Below are 23,043 nucleotides of genomic sequence, written 5' to 3'. Positions count from 1 at the left end.
TATATGTCCATCATGCGCATTACTTTAACCACCAATTTGCATTCCCAGCTAACCTTACACATCTGACACCCCTCTCCTATGGTCCGAACCCTTCGAAACGGCACGTTTCCTGGGCTTACCGTTGGATGACCTCGATGACAACTTAACTGAACCTTACCATCCTAACGGGCTAGATAACAATTATTTGGATTGCTTAGATCGTTAATCGAGTAGCCACCTGGGCGAAAGACAAAAACCGATTTCACAGTTATAATCTCAATGTACTAAGTTAATTTGGTTGTTCGAAAATGCTATACAAATATGGTTCAGCCTATCATATATATATTTAAAAAAGGTTAACAAAATTAATGGGTTTTGTGCTGCTCAAACCGGCATCACCAATATTAGATGATTGTTTTTAACTTTGGTTTATCAAAGGGTACTTAAAGCTTATCGCTGTACCATTCGCAACACTCAACCATCTTTAGACCAAGCATTCATTATGGGATAATATTCGACCGAAAGGACCATGTCCAACACGCAGTGAAGAAAACAAAGCAGCCGTAGCTGAGAGTGTACACGAAGACCGTGGAGAATCGTTTCGGCGCCGTTCGCAGCGACTCGGACTGACGTATGGAACGAGTTGGCGCATTTTAAGTCTTTCCCAAGCGACAGCGCTTCGCTCTATGAGCTCTTGAAAAGTTCCAAGAAGATCCGACGTTTTTGAGCCAAATTTTGTTCAGCGATAAGATCTATTTATGGCTCAATAGATATGTAAGCAAGCAAAATTGCCGCATTTGGGACGAACAGCAACCTGAAAGGATTCAAGAGCTGTCATTTTATCCAGAAAAAAACAACGGTTTGATGTGGTTTGCAGGCCGGTGGAATCATCGGTCCATATTTCTTCGAAGAGGATGCCCGTGAGAACGTAACCGTCAATGGCGATCTTTATCGCGGTAAGATAATCGACCATTTGATGCCTGAAACTGAAGCTCCTGATCTCGGCGACATGTGGCGCCACTTTTCACATATCGCATCAATCAATAGACCGAGAGAACACTTTGGTGAACAGGTAATTTCACATTTTGGGCCTGTCAATTGGACACCAAGATCGTGTGATTTCACTCCGTTAGACTTTTTCCTGTAGGGATGTGTATAGTCTAAGGTCTATGCGGACAATCTCGCTTCGATTCAGACCTTGGAGCAACATATCACGCGTGTCATTCGTTATTTACCAGTCGAAATACTGGAACGAGTCCTCGAAAATTGGACTCAACGGGTGGAACATCTGAGACGTAGCCGCGCAAACATTTGAAAGAGATAATCTTCAAAAAATGAATGCCAAAGAATGCTATTTCGAATGATAATTAACATTCCCCATTAAATTTGAAGTTGCTGTGTTTTTTCTTAAAAAAATTAGAGAACCTCGAAATGGATCACCTTTTATATTCTCCAAATATCGTTCAATAAATTTGTTCACGTATTTGCGGTCATATTCGATAATAATAATAATAATGTATGATGATGTGATTATAGGTAATCAAAAGCAGCACACTTACCCTGGAAATATAGTCTGCGCCAAATCTTCGTAGCAATGCTTTTCGCCATCATACACTAAAATACCGTTACGAAATATTCGTAAATTATTTTGCGGACACCGCAGTAGAGCATCGATGGCGGTAACCATTTGCGCTGGAACACTTAAGGAAAACAAGACAACGGACAAGAATTAGTAAGCAAACCAGAAATGAAATCAGTTGCAAAACAATTATAAGAAATATCAAACTACGCAAACTAAATATACATGAGGAGTTTGCGCTACAAAAACTTTGCGGCATAATTCAACAATCAAAAGCCGCTTACGCACATACTTCGGAACTTCCGCACAGTGCACATAAGAATTTCAAAAAATAGATCCAACAGATGCCGCACAACTTACCCGGAAAACAACGCCAGCGGGCAATAAGAAGTTCGCCTGTTGATTTTGCCCGTGTGCAGCTGCAGGGAAGAGAGCAAACGAATAAGAGCAGGAAAAAAGTGACGGAAGTAAAAACGAGCAGCAAAGCGCCGTAAACAAAAGCAATATTAAAAGCACAACACGCAAATATACATACACACAAACGCACACACCAGCAACCGCCGAGCGCATAAAAATGTATGGCGGAAGCGTGAAGTAAAAAGCAGGAATCTGTTTGCGGTTCAACGACTGAATTTGCATAAGAAATGCTTTTCAGCAGCCAAGCAGAAGCGTAGAATCACCGTAGCAGTGGCGCAATAAAGCACGGCGCATTCAATGACAATTTCGCTCGCTCGGCGCAACGCGGCCGCGGGCAGCAATGTTGCTCATACCACGTGGCGCACCACGTGACGTTCCGGGCAATTGCAAGTGCGCGCAATGAAAAACGGAATAAGCGAAATAAACGGAATTGTTTGCCGGCAATGCTGCGGTATGCCGGTGTTTTGTTGAACCGTTATTATTTTTCTTCCACCGCCTGTTCACTTTCGGCCGTTGTTGGCGTTGTGGCTGTTCGTCAGCGCTTTTTATGCCATTGTCGCGGGCGTTTACGGCGCGCTCTCCCGCCTTACCTTCAGAAATTGCATCGCACAGAAGCGACACCTTGCGACGTGGCTGCGCGCTGGCGCTTCCATTCCCTCCACTTGCTCCGCTCCTTTGGCTTCTTGCCGCTGCTCCGCCGCCGCTGCTGCTGTTGCAGTGGCCAGCGCTGGCCCTTTCTTCAATTCGCATAAATTGCTGACGACCTCGGTGGGTAGCAGCCAGCCCTGCTTCGGTTTTATTTCGATGGCGTATGTGTCGCCGATCAATTCCGCCTTCGATTGCATTTTTTATTTTACGCCATTTTTATTGCCGTATTTGTTGTTTGGGTGTTGTTGTTTGCCATGTGTTCCGTTATGCGTTTTATGGAAAGAGAAGAATAAACAACATATTGTTAATTGCCGCGCATTGTGAAATTGCTGCTGGAAAGCATCAACAATAAAGTGCATAAAGTAAACGAGCGCACACACACACACACACACACAGAAATATGTGGTTGTAAATGGCGTAAATTCCAGTTATCGCATAAATATGAAAAATACGAATGGCAGTCGGTGCATAACGGTGCAAGCAAGTTCAAATTGGAAATAATTATTGTGCTTTCAATTGGCTGCACACGATGGTGGCGTTAAAAATGTTATTGTGCAATTGAAAAGAACATACAAAAGTCGCATAAAGGAAGTATGTAAGCGCTTAAACCAGATGATATGCATATTGGAGGGATATAAAAATTATAGCAGCGGTTCCATAATTATATTTTTTATGGGCAACTGTTGATTGTTATGGATTTTCATTTATCATTCACTACTTTTGATATTCTCTACTAGAATATTAAACTTCTTTTCATATTCAGCACGATCTCTTCAATTACAAATAACACTACGCGACAAATCTGAGGAAAAAGTTTAGAAAATGATGGTGATTTAACCCCAAATTTCTTGATTACAATAAAAAAAAAAATCCTACGTGTTAAGAAATTTTTTCTACCATTTTCGGTTTTAGCAACGCAAAACTAGTAAGAAACAGCCTGTAAACTGGTAAACTAAAAGTTAAATTTAGGGTGGATAGATATAAACTCTCGCCCTCTAGTTCATTGTAAAAATTGAGTTGCTAAGGCATTGTAAGCTTTGTTCGAGGAGCAAGTTAAGTGGTAACCAGTTTAAAGCTCCCACGTAACCTAAATATTAAGGGAGATTCAATGTTTAGAGCTATGAAATCGAATTCTTTTCTTCCAAGCTTTTTTGAGCATGTGCTTGGTATATAAAAGATACTTTAATACTCTTTTTCAAGGTGGCCTTTACGGCTTTCGTGCTACACATCAGAATTTTTTAAGGTACTTACTTCTTTGGAGGGTGGTTTTTTATAGGAATATAAAAATTAATTATCTCGAATATTTAGAGTGTTTTTATTTACATATTGAAAATATAAAAAAAAATATTTATTTGTAAAATTTTAATACTTTATTACAATTATTATTGTCACTCGAAGTTGGAACCTCAAAAAAATGCACGTGGGTGGCCGGGTGATTTTGGCTCTTGAGGTTATCCGAAATCAAATATTCTTGATTATTCTTAATCTATAGACATATCATTCTGGTCGGAACTACTGAAGTTAAATTTCAAGGGAAAATAACAAAATGGCGGACTTTGAAAAAAAAAGTCCTTTTATTTTAGCAAAGAAAGGGTTGTAAAATAAAAAGTTAGGAGTGAAAAAAATTCTCGTTAGTACCGACGAGAACTATAAGTGTGTAGAACAGCCTGTTAGTATAGTATAGTAGTATACTGTATCTGCCAGAATACCAAAATGAGACTCCTGACTAACAGAGACTAAATTGCGATTGTGACAATTAGAGACATGAGACAATCGTGACAAGCAGAATACCGGCATAAAATTCTTTAAAGGAACCAGTACCAAAATTGGACAAAGGGAATGACTTTAAGATGATAGTATCTTAAATATCAGTAGCGACTGGACAAATTGCAACCAAATTCGGTACACAATACTACCCTAGGATATTTATGTTACCGTGTAAAAATAGGCGATTTAGGACTACTTTCACGCCTACTTATATTATATTTTATTCGATACATTCATTTTATCGGCCTATAACCCCGTAATTATTATACCCATTATTATACACATCAGATGTAATACATGTATGCCAACGACCCAATCCAATCCTCGAAACACTTTTCATTAGCACTTTTTGGGATGGCCTTCAGCTCCTTCAGCGAATTTTGTTCTATCTCTTCGATCGACTGAAAACGGGTTCCATTCCGAAGACATGTTGACATGTTTGCATGTCAAATTCATACACTCATGCCCTATCGGCAGTTATAATGCTCTTCATGAATGTGGAATCGAAATTCAGAGGATCACGCATGTTTAAAAATACATGCTTTCATATCCAAAATACTTGTATCTACCAAAATCATTCGAACGGACTCGCAAGAGATGTCGAGCTCTCTTGCCATCTCTCTAACACTTGCCTCATGATTTTTAAGCACCATATCCTTTACTTTTTTAGTATTTTCCTCAGTTGAAAGCTCGAAGTTCCTCCAAATCGAGGCATGTCTTCAACGATCTCTCGACTGTCTTTGAAGGCTTTGTGCTACTCGTAGGCTTGTATTTCTACTATAACGAATCACCTTAAGCCTTTTCTAACATTTGCAACGATTCCCCACACGATATTACGGTTAGAAATACAAAATTTGAGACAAATTCAAGGTATAATATTTTTACCCATTTTAAAAATCACAACGCACTACTGAAGTGTACCGACTTAAGCAGCTGATGTAAACTAACTGGTTGACAGATCGCGCTCATATTTGGATTAGTAAATAAGGTCAATTAAGGGGAATTTAATTACAATTTCCGGGTGCTTTTTTTTACCAATATATTGCGATATTTATATGAATGAATTCAGTCCAAGCTCCAACCCTTAATATAATATTAATATTGATACATCGGACATGGCCTATGATTTTAGCTAGGTGCCAATTATGATCGCGATTTGTTCATTATTTCGTCGAATAATGAATACTTTCGCAACCATTTTTACAAATTCCTGCTCTCAGCGAGAAATATGTCGCTGGTTTTGATCTTTGACAATTACGAGAGTATAAACTGTTGGGTTGTATCCGAACTAAGTCCTTCCTTATTTGTTGATAATCAATTAAATATTGGAAGTAAGTGACAGTAATACTTAGTCTTGAAGTTGTTATTGTATATGTATTTGCCGGGACATTTTCCGAAAAACGTAGAAACTGATCACAACTTTCATTACCTAAACTATCGTACGCAAATATTCTTTACCTGGAATTTTAGAAAATTGCTGTTTTTGCCCATAAATTGCCACTTTATAGATTTCGACATATAAACGCTCAATAAAGCGAATTTTTGTTTTCACCAAACTATGTAAAAAAAATTTAAGCCACAGTGTAATAAAATGCCAAGTCATTCCACGGCACAGCCATTAAAAATTTGCTAAAATGCTCGTTGCACCGAAATATGCTCCTAAACCAGGTTAACGATCACTTTTGTGCACAAAAATCTTGCCTTCTATGTGTTTTTTGTTTTTTTTTTTAGTTCGAACTATAAACCACTGGGTCCGCTGTACTCCGGTTTAAAGAGAAAAACAAGTGCGATGATTTATTGCCACTGTTGCATGGCCACGTTGCACCGATGGCGCAATAAAGAAGCCGAAATTGGTGTAGTTCTATGAACACCAAAACAAACAAAAAATATATCAGAAAACAGTATTTATAATCAATACCCACCGAGAGTGGATCTAGCACCAACAAACACCGGAACGCTGATATAATCGAGGTGCGCTGGTAACAGGGATTTACATAGATGTGTATGGGTGTGTGTCTGTGTGAGGAATTCCATGCAACAGCATTACACCTGAACACCATCATAATTCATCTAACGGCAGCGCTGCCAAACTCACCTGCAAATTGGAAAGTAAAATATCGAATGCTATTGGTAAGCGTGTAGCATCTGGCAGCAGCAAACCGAATTCCCCACAAAATTCTTTATCACGACGATAAGCTGCAAAAGCGCCAGCGCCAGCGCCAACGAGTCGATGTGTGGGTAGTTCCAGCGCCGTGGTGCCGAGGGAAGACGTCGCAAACGGAAGCACCGATAAAAAAGCACATGAAAATCGAAATGAAAGAGAAAAGAAAATAAAAGAGAGAATATAGTAAAAAATGCAATTGATGAAAATGCTGAAAAGAACGTAGTGGTGTGAGTGTTGAGTGGAGTGCAGCATTGCTAAGGAAATGGGCATTTTACTACGATATTGCACAATATGGACGCATTTACTTTATGGCTACAGCTAAACCCACTGAATGTGTACTATTTACACAGCGTGGCATTAGCTGTGGCAACATGCACAACAAAGTTAGCTTTGTTGAAATATTAGGTTTGCAGCAACCACGTGTGTCACTCAGCCGCGCGCCAGCGCTTCACCCGCACACCACATGACCGCCTGCTTCACCACACCACTGCCATCCATCTCAAGCGCCACCCCAGCCGCCAGCGTGCGGCATTTTGCACCAGCTGTTAGTTGTCATTGTTCGGTTGGCGTGTACTAAAACGCTTAATAAGTCAGCTGGGAATGCCCCAAACGCCTCCCAAACAGCACCTAACATTATCAGCTCTCCCGCTCTATATCTCCCTTTCTTTTGCATCATGGCCCTTTATCTCCCGGTGAGTTTGGTGTGTCGTAAAGAATGCCTTATGAAATTGAAACGAATGGGAGGCAACAATAAGCTACAATGTGCAGCTGCAATAATGCCACAATCATTCACACTGTGACTCCACTGCATTGAGCGCTTATGATCCAGAAGCCCGTCGGTGTGCCGAAGTGCATAGAGGAATTTTATGATCGATTGCATGCGCTGTTGCAGGCACGGGATGTTGGGCAGCAAGGTTGTGGCAGCAATAATAGCCGAAATCCAATGACTGTCAGAAAGCAGCAGGCGGGCGGTCGGTGAGGCAGGCAGGCGGGCTGTGTGGCAAGTGACGCACAATAAAATGTGCAAGTGCAGCAAAATTCGTGCAACACTAAGGCGGTGGTGTGGTCCCATTACAGCTTGCTGCTATATAACAATTCTGTGGAAATTGAAAAGAGTATTGCTTTGGAATGATGCAGCAAAAATCCAACAATAACAAATGGCGTATGTGCAAACTATGTGGACATGTTTTATTTTTCTAGAAAGTTCATACTAGCAAAAACAAACTGCACATGAAGTGTATTTGTATGCAGGGCAACGGGTATTAAAGAGAGATTAGTCCTTAGCAAAACAACAACAATGAGCTTACATTCTTTTAAGTTTGCATAGTTATAGGCGCTATAGCTTGGTGTTGTAGTTGTTGTAACCGTTATCCAAACCCTGTTTGGGTGGCAAGACGTAAGCAAGGATACTATAGAGAAAGAGTTGTTGTTGTTGTTGTAGTGGCAGAAAACATTTTTGAAGTAATTTCGAGGATGGTGCCAAGTTGACAGTCCTTGGCTGGATAAAAATCCAGGTCCGTTCCGACTGTCGGGGGAACGGATAGGGAAAGATTTGTTGTTGTTGTTGTTTTAACGGAGTATCAATCCCCGTTAGGATGGTAAGGGTTATCCAGGTTGTCGTCGACGTCATCTAGCGGGAGGCCCAGGAAACGTGCTGTTTCGACCGAGTCGGACCAAAGGGAAAGGGGTATTAGATGAGTGAGGTTGGCGGGGCATGCAAAGAGGTGATCAGTATCATGGGGGATAGGGAAAGAGTCGCAACTATCGGCCGAGGGTATTTTGAGGATATTTCAGAGGTTGCACAGATAAAACTTTGTCGACTAATAAACTTCATAAGAAGCACGACGTGGTTCACAGAAGAGCCGATAGAGAGAGCTTTCTAAAGGCCTAAGTGCGTCGTTAGATAACCGCTACAGCTACTTACTTACCATTCCAGCAAATATGTATATTCAACATGACAATTTAGTAAGATCCTATCAGAACTGGTGAGATTAGCAATTTCGAGACGAACAAAGTTTAAATTTGTTTTATGCTTTAAATATATTATAGAATTTTTTCGAAATTAAATTAGAAGAAAATTTTTGCATCTCTTCCGCATTAACCCCTTGGTCAGCTTTACTCCGCAAAGTTTGCAATATAAAACTCTTAGAAATTAAAGTTAAATTAGCACGCAAATCGACTCATCCTCATAAATTTACAACGTTGTACACATATACTTATGTACATAAAAGAAAAGGCATAGAAATGTTTAATATTACGTATACATAGCAAATCTCCATAAAATTTATTACCTTTCCATTTGTCTCTACTCAATTGCTAACCCGCCCGCCAACTCACCTGGTCGATCCGCACGAATCCGTTCATTTATCCACCGTATGTCCTTCTCCGCCGTTATCCGCACAATCTCGGTCTCGAATACAAACTCGCTACCAAGTAGTTTTCGTATTACCTCGATGTAAGCTACAAAATCCTCCATTGTCAAGTCTGCAATTGCGGTTACAATTTGAAATAAATTAGCCAACAATAAAATGACCAGCAATGAAAACTATGCACAGCAGCAGTCAAAGTATTTATGTAGATGGCTTAGTGCACGGCAAAATCTGGCACGGAGAACAGCTGCTACCAGTGGCGATTGCAAGCGGCGAAGCCAATGGAATTTTATAACAAATAAATGAAATAAACACATTTCGTCAGAGATTCGTGCCAAGTTTTGCCAACAAGCATATCCACGCCACTACAGAAATAACAATGCAGCAGCAGCAAATGCCACAGCACGCTGTAATGCTGAGCTGTTTATGCCTCTAAATGCATGAATGTTTGTGTGAGTGTGTCTCCGCTGCCCAAACAATATTGCTAGCACAACAATAATGCGCATAGTGTTGATGGCGCTTTGCTGGTTGTGCGGGTCGATAACGCCACCATCAGGACAAAACAGCGCACCACATAATATCCTGCCACAAAAACTAACCTTTTGCATTTTGATTTACAGCCGGGTCGGAAGCACTTTGGACTACCTCCTGATGTTTTTGCTGCTCTGGCTGATGTTGCAATTGCATTTCTTGAGTTTGCCGTTGTTGTGTTTGTTGTTGTTGATGCTGTTGATGTTGCTGCCACTCTTTGTCGGGCACTTGCCGCCCCTTCGCCACATTCGCATCCGTTTGCTGTTGTGTATTACCAATTTTCATTTCGTTATATTTGGAGCTGTTGCTGTGGCTAGTTGTCGGCAGTCTCGACGTTTTTGGCAGACGCAAAACTTTTTTAAATTGCGGCAATGCTAGCACCAAATTTGCATTACCCTCCGCGCGATAGATCAACTCAATTTGGCTCAATTCCATATGCCACTGCTGCTTTAGCGTTGCCACTGATTCCGGCTCGTCCGATTGTGTCTCCCCTTGCGGTTGCGCTGCAATACCCAGTAGTGCTTGCAATATTTTCGTTGAGCATTGTTCTTGATGTCGCTTTTGTTGTGGCGAGGCTGATGTTGACGATGGAGCTAGCGCTGGCGATGCGGCAACAAACGCCATGCGGGTGCTGTCCCGTGGCTGCTCGCCTTGCTTGTTGATGTCGGTTGTGGCAATGTTGGTGTTTGCTGCCATCTTTTGTTGCTCTTCACCCTGTTCTCGGTTAAAGTTGTCCAGCTGAATGTCCGTTGATAAGCATATAGCCGGAACAGTAGGGAGAAGCTGGTCAACTGCAACCGCAGTTATATCACTTGTCAAAAAACAACTCGTCTGTGTGCGGATTGAAAAGTTTTAATTTTGTTATTGCTATTTTTTTTTGTGTAATTCTTGTTATTTTTCGTATGGCTTGTTATACTCTGTTGTATTAAGCGTCACATTCATAGCCAGAGCTTATCTTGTAGATAAACAGATTAGGTGGACATGGTGTGCAATGCGCATCCATGTCCGTCGACAAATTATGTTAAGTGCCCTTCGAATTGCATACCACGAAGCGAATGTTGGCTGAAATTTAAAACTTTTGAAAATTACAGGCGATTTGTATTCGCTCTTCAAAATAATCATGTTGCCAATAATTTAATATAACATTGAAATTTGTACTAAAATATTTTTTAATATTAATACAAATTAAGAATTTAAAGAAGTATTTTACCTGTAGAATTTAAATTTTAAATTTATATATGTAAGGAAACGGTCAACAATAACCCGCACAACAGTTTTCTGAGAAGTAATTTAAATTCAACACATAAAAGTTGAAATTATGCAAGTAAATAGTTAGTTGCTTGAAAGTTGTCCATACGATGTCAACTGCTGTCTGGTTAACTGACTGAAACTCACTTGTGGAATCTACTCCGCAGATTGTATATGGCATAATATTTGTGAACTCCATTTTGTTTAATTCAAAATAAAAGTTTTTAGCTTTCCTACAAATTGCATTTTACTCGTATTTTATGGCTAAACCTGCACAAGTTTGTGCAGCTAGTATATACATTTGTATGTATATGTACAAATATACACAAGTTCTATTATAGTTGCAGTTGCACTTGCCGTGCACTCGTCCTTTATTTACTATTTTTTATAGCTATTTTACAAAAGTTTTTGCTCCAAATGAACAAAGCGATATACTGGTATAGCGTTACAATTTGCTATTGCAGGAAAGTTATAAACTTTTGAAGCGCTTTTGTTGACGTAACTGCTTCACATTGGCTGTGGCATTGACGCCCGTGGTGGCCGCTGTATTGGTTAATGTGGTTTGTAAATTAAGGAACAGTTTTTCCGATTTTTGTGCAACTTTTTATTTGCCACTTCAACTACTAGTAGGGCAATGTACGAATAATAACTTGAATTAAATCGAGGACTTTATCCAAAAGGGAACGGGTAGCTGCAGCATCTACGTTTGTTAATAATTTAATGACTGAGCGTGCTAAATATCAAATTTCTAATTTTAATTGATTTAAATGACGTAGTATTGAAAAGTTTAACCTTTTTAGACTTATAAATGTACACGATTTCGTTTTAAATACTACATAATATATTAATCGTTTTAAAATAAACACTTGTACTATTTCTTCATTACCGGCAACAAGTTGTAGTTTCACGAATTGATTTATCATGTATCCGTGGGATAAATTTATTGACAACTTAAGATATTATACTGAACTCATTGTGCATTTTTATCAAACGCAATCGTATTGTTATTTCCGATTATTTAGCACTAAATTTATATTTCTTTGGTTCCAATTCGTAATTTGTTAACAAATCAATTTGGGCTGCAGCTGCTTTATTTTGTTTACGTTCTATCAGCTGTTTAGCGGCACTCCGGCGTTCACATATCGTGGTGAATTTGGAGGTGGATTTCTACCAGTGTTTACATTTCATTCTTTTAAGGCCATATGTGTTGCATATGCAAGGTAATAGAGGAAATTTCATACTATTAGGGTAATTTGTTACTTTTTTAAGGGGTGAGGGTGATTGAGGGTATATGTCAAACGTTAATGAATTAGGTATATATACATATGTGCATTAAGCGTCGATATAAAACGATTATAATTATTTCAGTTAAATTTATGAAATTATGATCTGTTTAATATGACATAACCTAAGGAAGTTGAGTGTTACTAATTCATTCAAAACTTGTAAATTCTAGAAGTTAATGTTCAAATGCTCTATTGATTCCAAACAATAGATTACCAGTACTCAATTTTTCTTTGTTCTTCAAATATGAAGTTGTAAAGCTTACCCTTCCTGAAACTGCAAACAAACTTTTCCATTGCTTCAACGCTGACTTTCGTTTCTTTTCTTTGACCAGATATAAACGTTAGCCAGACTTGTGTCTGGTGTATTTCCTTTCGACATTAACACCGCTGCCAATTCAATTTTACAACGAATTCTAGTTCTCAATGAATTTCTTCATCCTGTTTCAGTTCTAACTTCACGTCGCAGCCAAGGAATGCTGTATTAAAACAACTGTTATTGCAAAGTTTTGGTATGTGGGAGGTATGCAACTCGGTTTTACAAAGGCGTTTCCTCAAGTTATATCAGGGGCGCAGATATTGTGAAAAATATTGCTTGAGAATTTAAATTTAAATTTCCTTGCAAGCTGCCATTTTGACAAGAGCAATCTAATTGTAGCCATAGTCGAACTATTTGGATTAGTAAGTGGTTTGCGATTAGAGAAATAAATCATAGCTCGAATATCTTCTGTATTTCTTGTCTAATTTAGATAATTTGGCTTGCCAACCCCTCAGACTGGTCAGCCGCCTCTGTTCGATGACTTGTGTTGCGGTTGCGATGGCAATACTACATTTTAAGCTAATACGAAACCGAGAATAACAGATATTGCACAGGCACCGCGAAATAACTCCTTCACTCAGCCACACCTCTTCTGCAAAAGACGGTTTGTCGGCACGAGTCTTTTGTGCTCGGCCACAAATTCCTTTTCAAAATGTGTCTGCAACGTTTCCGCTTTGGCCTATCTCCCTCAGAGCGCTGAAACAAGACGCCAGGCCGCTGTGAAGGAGTCCGTGTTGTTGGGAAGACATTGGCCACTTAGTTGGCTGAGTCGACGTCCATGACTTTGCCAACCAGAAGCCACGTGGAAATTTATTTTGTGGCTGTGGGGCAAGTTCATTGTTTTCATCGCGCATCGCACATCCTCCTACCGCCGTCCACCCTCGCCCACTCCAGCCATGCGCCAGCCTACTTTTAATCCTTTGAAGTACTTATCAAAGCAGCTGGGAAATCAAAGGCCAAAACAGAAATGTTCGCTTGTGGAACGCGCGAATTTCAAGCATTTTTTGTTTTTAATCTGCCGCTGCGATTTGTTATGCAATCTCGTTGTTTTCCGTTGAAACACTTTATGTGTGTGTGTGCTGCTCCGAGTTTTATTGCTTGTGCTTGGCCTTAAGACCGGTTTAAAGGTTATTGCTTTTATTCAAAAACAGTCATAATTCAGACGCCAATTTTTGTTCGAGAAATTTATGCATTCAACGGTAATATTGTAGATAAACTCCCGTTTAAGAGATTATTAAAAGTATGTTTGTAGTAGTAAATTCGTTCATTGTTATGGAAAGATAATTAACGATTTGGCTGCAAGCGCTTCGGTTGGGAGTAATTTTGAACGCCAGCACAACAACAATGAATTAATTCAATTTCTAACAAATTTTGAACATAAACTGGTGTATTCATCAGATGACAAACAAAGACCAAGCTTTACAAATTACTCATTATTCCCATCCTCTATATGTTGTAGAGGCATGGCCGATAACAATATCTGATGAGTCGACGTTACGAGTTTTCGAGAGAAAGGTTCTGCGGAAGATTTATGATCCTTTGCTCATATTCAACGACGAATATCGCATTCGATGAGCTGTACGAGTTATACGACGACTTTGAAGTAGTTCAGCGAATTAAGGGACATCGGCTGCGCTGGCTAGGTCATGTCGTTCGAATGGACGAAAACACTCATGCTCTGAAAGTATTCAACGCAGTACCTGCCGGGGGAAGCAGAGGAAGAGGAAGATCTCCACTCCGTTGGAAAGACTAGGTGGAGGAGGACCTGGCTACACTAGGAATCTTCAATTGGTGCCAAACAGCGAAAAGGAAGAACGAATGGCGCGTTGTTGTTAACTCGGGCATAACCGCGTAAGCGGTGTTTACGATAAAAAAAAAGAAGAAGATCAGACGCAGGTCTACTAAAATACAAAAATTTAATATAGTGAACAGAACAATAAGTTTTCTTGGCTTCGGAAATAAATTGTGAGGAACTTCCGCATAGTGAAGACTGTTTTCAAAAACTAATTCGCAATCTATCGGCATTACCTGCTAAAAACATAAAGAGAGTCCAATGCAGTCGGTGAGTGCAGAGATACTAACTTTAGTTAAGAAGGCCTCCTTCCTTCCTTTCCTTTTATGGAACCTGTAAAAGTCCACGCCCATATCTTCATTTGCTGATCACGAAAAGACTGCCATGGCAACATTATAGCATTTCAAGCCACTGCCACGAAAGAAAAATCGGGTCCCAATCCAAGCGCACAATCCTGTGGAGGGGATATTTCGCCTTCTCACTTAAACTCGCCTTCAAACGGGTGTTTTTTGGCTACCCAGAGGATACTTGATCTAGAACCGGAAGTCATGAGCTGCTTAATCCATATTTAAAATAATAATTTCTGGCCACTCCCAAGTAAATGGCAATCAGAGAATTTTCCTCACTTGCGTGAACTTCTACACATAACTCCATCCTCCAACCTCGAAATCCAACGCGGAATGCCACTAGGTGCTACTTTGGGTTGATTAAGCAATTGAGAAGTTAAGTGCTCGCTCGACGAAAAAAACCAAACTCTATAAGGCACTTATTATTTCCGTCCTACTACATGATTCAGAGTCATAGACGATGGCAACATCTGATGAGTCGACGTTACGAGTTTTCGAAAGAAAGGTTCTGCGGAAGATTTATGGTCCTTTGCGCGTTGGCCACGGCGAATATTGCATTCGGTGGAATGATGAGCTCTATGGAATCTCCAATTGGCGTCACGTTGCGAAAAGAAAAAACGACTGGTGCGCTGTTGTTAACTGGGCTTTAATCGCGTAATTGAAAATTATGTGTCACAGTAATTTATAACGAAGGCGACGGTCATGTGTCTTAGACAAATGAAAATTTCGAGCTCAAGGGCGAGTCGACGTTGCAGGACAGCATGTTCGCGCTCAGCGACTGCAGCTCCATTTTAATGCTTAAAAAATGTGCTGTCTGCAGTTCAGAAACATCAAATTCAATATCGTCTTAACCCTATGACCTTTAGCTTCGTCTAGTTTTATATTTCTCCTGCTTCTTTCCTACAAAAAGACGTCTATATCGCACGTCGCCCGCCTAACGTCCACCCCCGGCGCACAACAATGCTGGATGTCACCTTGAGTGCAGGCAATCAGAAGTAATCGAAAGTCTTTTGTCAACGTCGATTTCGAGCACAGAGACGCCTGGCAATAAGAAAATGCCGAAAGCGTCTTTGACATTGGCACGATTGTGTACTCTGGAGCGCGCTGAAGATGCATGCGAACAATTTCATTTCAATTGCAAATTTAACGTTGCATTTAAATAGTGACGTGTTCGCTAGACACACACACACACATGCGCACGCGTGCATTGTACCGACTTACAAAGCAAAAGGCAGCGGCTGCGCCTGTAAGTATGCTTGGAAAGCTGTGTGTTTGCGCTGGGAAACGAAGCTTGAAATGTAAACACAATACCCTCACAAGCCAACGAGCGCCTAGCCGGGTTACTGTGTCCCAGTGCTGAAGCTAGACAGGATGCGCATGCGTATGCAGCGTAACTAAGTAGTAATACAAATCACGTTGCACGATTGTGGCGTTTATAGTGGTGTCAAGCACATGAACACGTACGTACATCGTGTGTATATTGCTTTTTGCACTCTTGCTGAGTCTCAAAGACATTGTTGTTCTTCGCTGCAGGCGCTCGCCACATCACAGCTTTGGGTCTCCTCATCTCTTCTTCTGCATGCCTCGCTGCTTTGTATCCTGCGCTCCGGTGGAGTGTGACAGTCGCATCGTTCAGATACTTTTGAAGTGCATTCGAAGTCTTTTATTGCTGCTTCTGCTTGTGGTTAATTGAGTGGAACCTATTTGCATCGATATCGCTTGGTTTTTATTATTTTTTCACTTGTGGCGCTGCGGTGTCCTGATGTGTGTGCGCATTCAGCTTGCAATCTCAATCTTATTGCGGTCATTTATATGCAAGTTATTAATAATAAATATATTAAGTGAAAATAAAATATCACGCTGTTAGCACTTAAAGTGTTTCTATTCTCTCTCTGTCTCTGTCCCTTCCCTTTCTCTCTCCCTCTGTTTCTTTGCAGCTCTGCATAATGGCGATTCTTTTTATGTAGAGATTGCAAAATACATACATAACGATAAATCTGGTCCGTAACTTCAAGCTTATTATAAAGTTATACATTCTCGTAGACTCTCGGCATTATAGTAAACTATCCTCGATTTGTCCACATAGCCGATTTCGTCAACTTCTATAGATAGGACTAGGAATTATACATTTTGAAATCCTGGAAATTCCACATTTGCAAGACTGAGAGTACTTGTTCGACTGTTAAGTCTGAACTGGACTCTTTCAGGGCTTACATAACAATGAATATTGAGAGAGAGGGTGAGAGAGCGTTAGAGAACTTCTACGACTACACACTCTATGCGCAAAAAATAGTAAGACTTTGTTCATAATTTTAAAATTTTTAGATTATTCTGCAAAATCTAAGAAGGATAATCGAAGAAAACTATCAACATATCTTTGGTTTTTGACCTGCTCTGACGTTGGTTCTTCGACTTAAGCTCACCTTCGCCACGATATTCGGCTGATTGATCTCTGTTACCGGGTCGTATGCATAGATTCAGGACTCATCGCCAGTATTTATACGTTTCATGATATTATGGTAGTCGAATAGCATTGTTTCATAGACGTTAACGCGACGCAGTTTTTCGAAAAAATATAATGATTTTTGAACCAATCGTTCTTTCACTTTTCTTAGGCCCAAATGATCTTTCAAAATGGCTTTTACTGATCCTATTGATATTCCAAAAATGCCGGTGAGATCTACGATTGTTAATCATTGATTCTCAAGTGATTCTCGCGGTGTGATTACATAGTATGAACAAAGTCTAAGTATTATAACCCATTAATAACCAGATTACAGAACAATATTATGGAAAAATAAAGTAGTTCAAAGTTCTGGTTATATTTTTTTAAGTTTTATACTTTTTGAGAGTCATATACTTTGTTCATCTTCTAAAGAACTTAAGGAGTCATACATTTTTGCAAAGTGCCTCTCTCATTAACTTCGAATTACAAAATGGCTCTTAACACAGACACAAAAGGATATGCAGCCCCTTCATTGACATTACTTGACCCAGTTTGTGGCAAGTATAGTATTTTGTCAATAAAATCTCATAACGCAATAATGAAAGGATTCTTTGTGCTAATGCAAATATATGAGATTGCTGGCGTTTAGTAAACAATGAGAGGCATACAATATGGCAGTCTCCACATTTAACAGAGACGTTTAAGCAATTAACAAATTAACACCAAACACCTTTGTAAATTATTCATTATAGTCACCAGACGCCGCACCAATACACTACCATACACACACAGAGAAACGAGTGCACAGTTTTGTTAGTGGACCCACAGTTGCGTACGGCCTCTAAAGGTATTGGCTGTCCAGCTTTACGTGCTCTGTTACGGAGCAGTAACTTGACGCTCGTGTCGCACTTTGCAATTCCCCATGGCAGCACTCGGACGGAAAATGTTGGAATCTACACACACATATAAATGCCAATAAATGAAAGTACACTCACATACACACACACACACACATCAGGCACACAGTACATTTGCCGCTGCCCGGTGAGAGAGGCCTCTGTAGAATGCAACTGCAACAAAGGCATATGGGGCATAGAAATTCTCATCACGTCTTTCGGTGTTGACTAACACACTGTGACTTTGGTTCGGTAAATAAGTTACTAAAAAAGATGGAGGAGCCAGAGTTTGAGGGCAAAATGGAATGTGCAGCCTTGCCACGTGCAACTAAATTATGTACTTCTCGTGTTGCATATTAGAAAGTCATTAAAGTGTTAGAATTGGCACTTTGTGGTGTCATCCGCACACAAACCAATAAACACCAACACGCACACACACACGCGCGCACACCCACGCCAGCTGTATATTTTTGCTGGGAGCGGAAGCCAGCTGCTTTGGCACTTGTAAAAGGACAGGGCAGGGCTGGGCTGTGCACAGGCTTTGACACAACACGACTTGACTTTCACTCAATCAACTGCATCGCCTCGCTGTCGTCCTGAATTCCCATGCCCTTCACTTGTGTTGCTTTGTGGACGTTGGCGCCGAACTAATGGCGACGGCGTTGACGTGCCACATCCGTCTTGGTGTTGTTGTTCCCTTTGCTGTCCATCAAATCTTTGTGCGCCCGAAGATTGAAGTATTGATATTTCTATAGCCGTAAAATATTTACAGTTCGAACTTGCAGGCGAGAGTTTTCCTTCTTTGTTTGATTCCAAGTGACATTCCATTGTATAATAAGAACGATGTGTGAATTTTGGCCATGAGCTGGCAGTGGAGCCAGAATTGTGAAATGTAGCACACAGAGAAAAATATATACCAATATATTTACCCTGAACAGTTTGCAACAAAGTTTGTAACGCCCAGAAGGGAGCGTCGGAGGCCCTAAAATTATATATTGGGTAGTCGAAAACGTCTTTTCGTATTTTGTCAATAGATGTCGTTGCAGTCGTATATCTCCAGTGCTACCAATCACATTTGTGCAAAGCCGGGCTCAACGGAAAACTGTATGAATTGGATACGGAATTGCTAAACATTCACAGTATTATATTATATGGCACCGAGAGTCTTTTGGTGCTTCTCAGCCCTGAATACAGAAAAATAAATTGCCGAGACTGAGACCTATTTTGGGTTAAAAAACCATTTGTACGAGAAATATCATATCAAAAAGTTAGACAATCGTTAGGTTAGGAGCTAAGGATGGTCTTCGTACCAAAGGTCACGCAGGATCTCACTTAAGCAGCTGTCACCGCTGGTGCTTATAATTACCAAAACTGCTAGATATGGTTCATCTGGCGTTATAGATCGACGATGCGCTTTGATCCTACCACAAATTTGTTAAGGCGATTAAGAACAATCTCAGCATCTTCAACAAGTTCGCTGAAAGTACATGTGTATACAGAAAACCCCATACTAGCATAAGCAAAACAGTTGAGAAGGAAGTATCCCCGCTTTCTTCAATACAGCTTTGGAAACTTGTATGACACAGGTTATGTAACCTCAACATCTATGAGCTTATTGGACAGCGTCGGGTTAGAACGGGTCATAGCGGCGGTATTAAGTTTGATAAGAGCAAATAGTTCAGAGAACCTCTTGGGTTGCAGTTTTGACTCTAAACAAGTTCTGGTTATTGATCGGCGCTTGTCGAGCCCAAAGGAGATCTATAGATCCAAACTTAGAGCGCAAAAGCACTGCTGAGTAGCGACTCGTTGGCAAAGCCACGATAGCACTTTCAGCTTTATGGTATTTCATAGACATTGTTCCTTTCGATCGACATCAGAAAATTTTCAGTAATCACAGTTACAAATTCCAACTTCGGAAATGTCTATGGATGTGGCTAGTATCGAAAAAACTACTGTCCATGACTACCCCGCTTGCCTTTGCCACTAACTAATATTGTTTATCGATGTTCTCTCAGATAGAATTAAAGGGAATAGCGTTCCCTTGGTAAATCTGACACATTGACCAATATTTTCGGTCAAAGGTCAACTATAGGTACTGGGATCCAAATATTCGATACCATCACGAAATTAAAATTTAATGTCAAGTTTCATCAAGATATCTCAAGTTTACTCCAGTTACATCTTGTATGGACAGACAGACGATATCCGGATTTCAACTCGTCTCGTAAGCCCGATCATTTATATTTATAAAACCCGATATCTATCTCGACCATTTTTAGGTGACACATACAACCGTTAGGTGAACAAAACTGTTATATACTGTAGCAACATGTGACACTCATCTCACTAATTTGGTTGCCATTTTAGTATTACCCTTTGGCATTCCACGCCGAACTCTCGCAAACAGCCCCGTGATTATTTCATGCACAAAAAGTAATTTAAGTTCACACAAATTTTGGGGCCATTGCCCACTCGCCAGATGCAACGGGTGAACGACCAACCGAACCGCTACGAGCTGGCCGCTTTGGCCACAAACACACCTCGGTACGGGCACCACTCGCGGGCGGTTGGCTGCGATACATCGACTGACCGCCTGTTACTATAAATTAACTTTTGACAGCTCATATTTTCCTACAGCTTTTTATTTTCGGGGGGATTTTAATTTAATTTCCAGCTAGTTTAATGCTGTATTGTGGCGGCGCTGCAGCCGCTGTTGTTGCTTTCGTTGTTTGTGGCACTGCGGAAGCTGCTGGTTATAATGGTAATGTTCGCAGCGGGTAGAAGCCAACACAACCACCTGTTACGGGAGGGGGCCATAGTCAACGGGCTGCAGCATTTGGCGCGGCAACACTGCATCCTTGCTGCAGCGCGGAATATTGTCGGTAGTTGCCACTATTATTGCATACACCATACTTACAAAGCCGTTGCAAGCCGTCGTGTACCTCAATTTATGGTTACCAGGAAAGTGTTGTTGCCGCAGCTGTTGTGTATTGTTTCTTTCATGGTGTCGTGCGAAAATATGTGTGTTTCGCGCCAAGAAATCGTGTTGCAAAAATATTGGCCAAGTCGTTGCCGCTGCCACAGCCACAATGCAAAGGCCCAGCGTTCACGTGTTCTTATGTTGGTGACCAAGTATAAGTAATGCTTGTTTTCGTTGGCCCAAATTCAGCTACCAACAGCTCAAGAGCCACAGCATGCGTTCACAAAGCTCCTTTGCTTGCTTTGGTCTACGGAAGAAGCCGTTGGGAGCCTCTTTGTGGGAAGCCAGCTCGCAGATTGCAGTGGACTGACTGCTGTGAATTGCGTCTGGTGGAAGCAAATTAGGGGCATGTGCTTGCAACAGGCGAAATTATACTGTTATTATTAACTGAAACTGCCGAAGCGGAAAAGATTTAAAGCTCCAAATGTTTCGGATTATAATAGAATGGAAGAAAGCTCTTAATTGGCAAGAATTATTTGTTAAGTAGCTTTGAGAAAGAATTACCATAAGCAAAATGTGAAGTACTCGTATTTTTCTTCCGCCGCAACTGTACTTCGGAACGTGCACGCACCGACCGGATGCGGTAGAGGAACGAGTGGTTTGCCAGTTGTCTCCGAACAGCTGTAGAGTCAGACAAGCATTTCCAAAATGAAAACGATGCTCATTGTCTTTTTTGGCATCAAAGGCATTGTCCACCATGAATTGTTTCCTTCTGGACAAACCGTCAACGCCAAGTTTTACGTGGAAGTACTCAAGAGACTTAAACGAAGGGTCAATCGGGCTGTTCCTAACCAAAGCCTGCATCCCAACGCTTCCGCAGCCGCCCTACAGCCCAGATGTGGCCCTCTTGACTTTTTTTGTTCCCTTGCCTGAAAAGCTGATAAAAGGGGATCCAAGCAGCATGCACCTCGGCTCTCAAGGCTATTACGGAGAATGCCTCAGGAACTATGAGTTAATTCATTATTTAAATGAAAGCTATAGAGTCTCAAGTCGAGTATTCAACTGGATCCATTCATATTGAGCCAAACTTCTCTTTTGCTACTAAAGAAATACTCAAAGCTCTCTCCGATCAACTCATGGGAAAGCCTAAGGTTTGGGAGCTTTAAGCCAACACATCCGCGATTGTGGAACTACTTTTCTGTTCTATACTGTTTGAGACTCGAGGTAAGATGGTATCCTTTTTTTATTCTCCGCTTGGGCTACCGTTCTCTTAGAAATTTTCACTTTCGGATCAAAGGCGAGCATCTGAGTATTTTTTAATTATTTATAAGGCGAACTTTATTGCCCTAAATAAACATACACATATACGCTATAAATATAAACGTAAGAAAATAAGTAATTCTGACCAAAGCATATTTTTACTGACACCTATACAGGGGTCCACCCAAATTCGTACACCAGTGCCACATTTGCAGGCGTTTGTGAGTGTGTGTGGCGCGTGCATTGTTTGCCAAAACTTTTAATGGTCCCTAATAAATTTAAAGCCCCAGCTTGAGTTCGTTACGTAATTACATATGAATATTATTTACGAAATTTAGCACCAGACCACACCTCACACTCACACACACACAGACGCATAACTGCATATGTAAATGCTTGGCTCAATAGACAGAACTCCCTAATGCTCTCATTTTCATAGACAAAGCAGCGCACACACACACCCACTCGTTCTCGTTCTCATGTCTGTGCACTTTGGTTGTTTCTAATATGAATATTCAACTAATATGCACAGTTAGCCGACAGGCGTTGAAGGGCACGAGCCGGATGGGGCACTTCATAATTTATAAATATGCATTATTGCTATTTTAATAAGCGCCAGCCAACAGCTGACGAGCGACAGACGGCGGACGGTATACACCACACACACTCGGACTCACACTCGCACACACATATACACAGAAAGTGGCTACGCGGCGCAGAGGTTGTAATGTAGTGGCATTTCGGTAGGCGTTTGTGGCGTTCGGAAGTGGGGATGCTCTCTGGTATATTTTATTGGGTTTTGAGGGCCACAACATTGTTTGGTTTTACGATGTGCGAGACGCGCGTGGGCTCATCTAACCAGCGCTAAATTTTATATAAAGAGTATACATATATGCATATGTGTGTGTTTACTAAGTGCCACTCAGTGAGTGGCTTTCACTTGCATATGTGTTTATGAGTGTGTGTGCGTGAGACTAGTTCACCTCATTTTTCCATAAATATTTAGTGAGCTGTCATAAAAACCTCGTACATAGATTTCTGCCGATTACTCTGGTGTGTCAACAAAATTTGAGCCGAT

General features: G+C 40.8%; 1 protein-coding gene across 8 annotated transcripts in view; it reads right to left on the bottom strand.

Annotated features, from left to right (window-relative positions):
- LOC126756393 (inositol-pentakisphosphate 2-kinase) overlaps positions 1-23,043 on the bottom strand; it is a 214,613-nt gene that overhangs the window by 4,702 nt on the left and 186,868 nt on the right. For 4 of the 8 annotated variants that reach the window (XM_050469436.1, XM_050469441.1, XM_050469439.1 and 1 more), the window contains 6 exons: positions 9,523-10,516; positions 8,892-9,038; positions 6,486-6,586; positions 2,566-2,808; positions 1,919-1,977; positions 1,539-1,679 (listed from right to left, as the gene is read on the bottom strand). In XM_050469436.1, coding sequence (XP_050325393.1) covers positions 1,539-1,679; positions 1,919-1,977; positions 2,566-2,808; positions 6,486-6,586; positions 8,892-9,038; positions 9,523-10,150 — 1,319 coding nt within the window. In that variant the 5' untranslated portion in view covers positions 10,151-10,516. Of the gene's footprint in view, positions 1-1,538; positions 1,680-1,918; positions 1,978-2,565; positions 2,809-6,485; positions 6,587-8,891; positions 9,039-9,522; positions 10,530-10,664; positions 11,403-11,588; positions 11,805-23,043 lie in introns of those variants that run through there. The other 4 variants (XM_050469443.1, XM_050469442.1, XM_050469437.1 and 1 more) reach the window with 4 other exon arrangements.

This window comes from Bactrocera neohumeralis, chromosome 4 (genome assembly GCF_024586455.1).
Source record: "Bactrocera neohumeralis isolate Rockhampton chromosome 4, APGP_CSIRO_Bneo_wtdbg2-racon-allhic-juicebox.fasta_v2, whole genome shotgun sequence".
Classification (NCBI taxonomy): domain Eukaryota; kingdom Metazoa; phylum Arthropoda; class Insecta; order Diptera; family Tephritidae; genus Bactrocera; species Bactrocera neohumeralis.
Note: the sequence above shows the minus strand (reverse complement) of the source record. Positions and strands in the feature narration are given on the sequence as shown.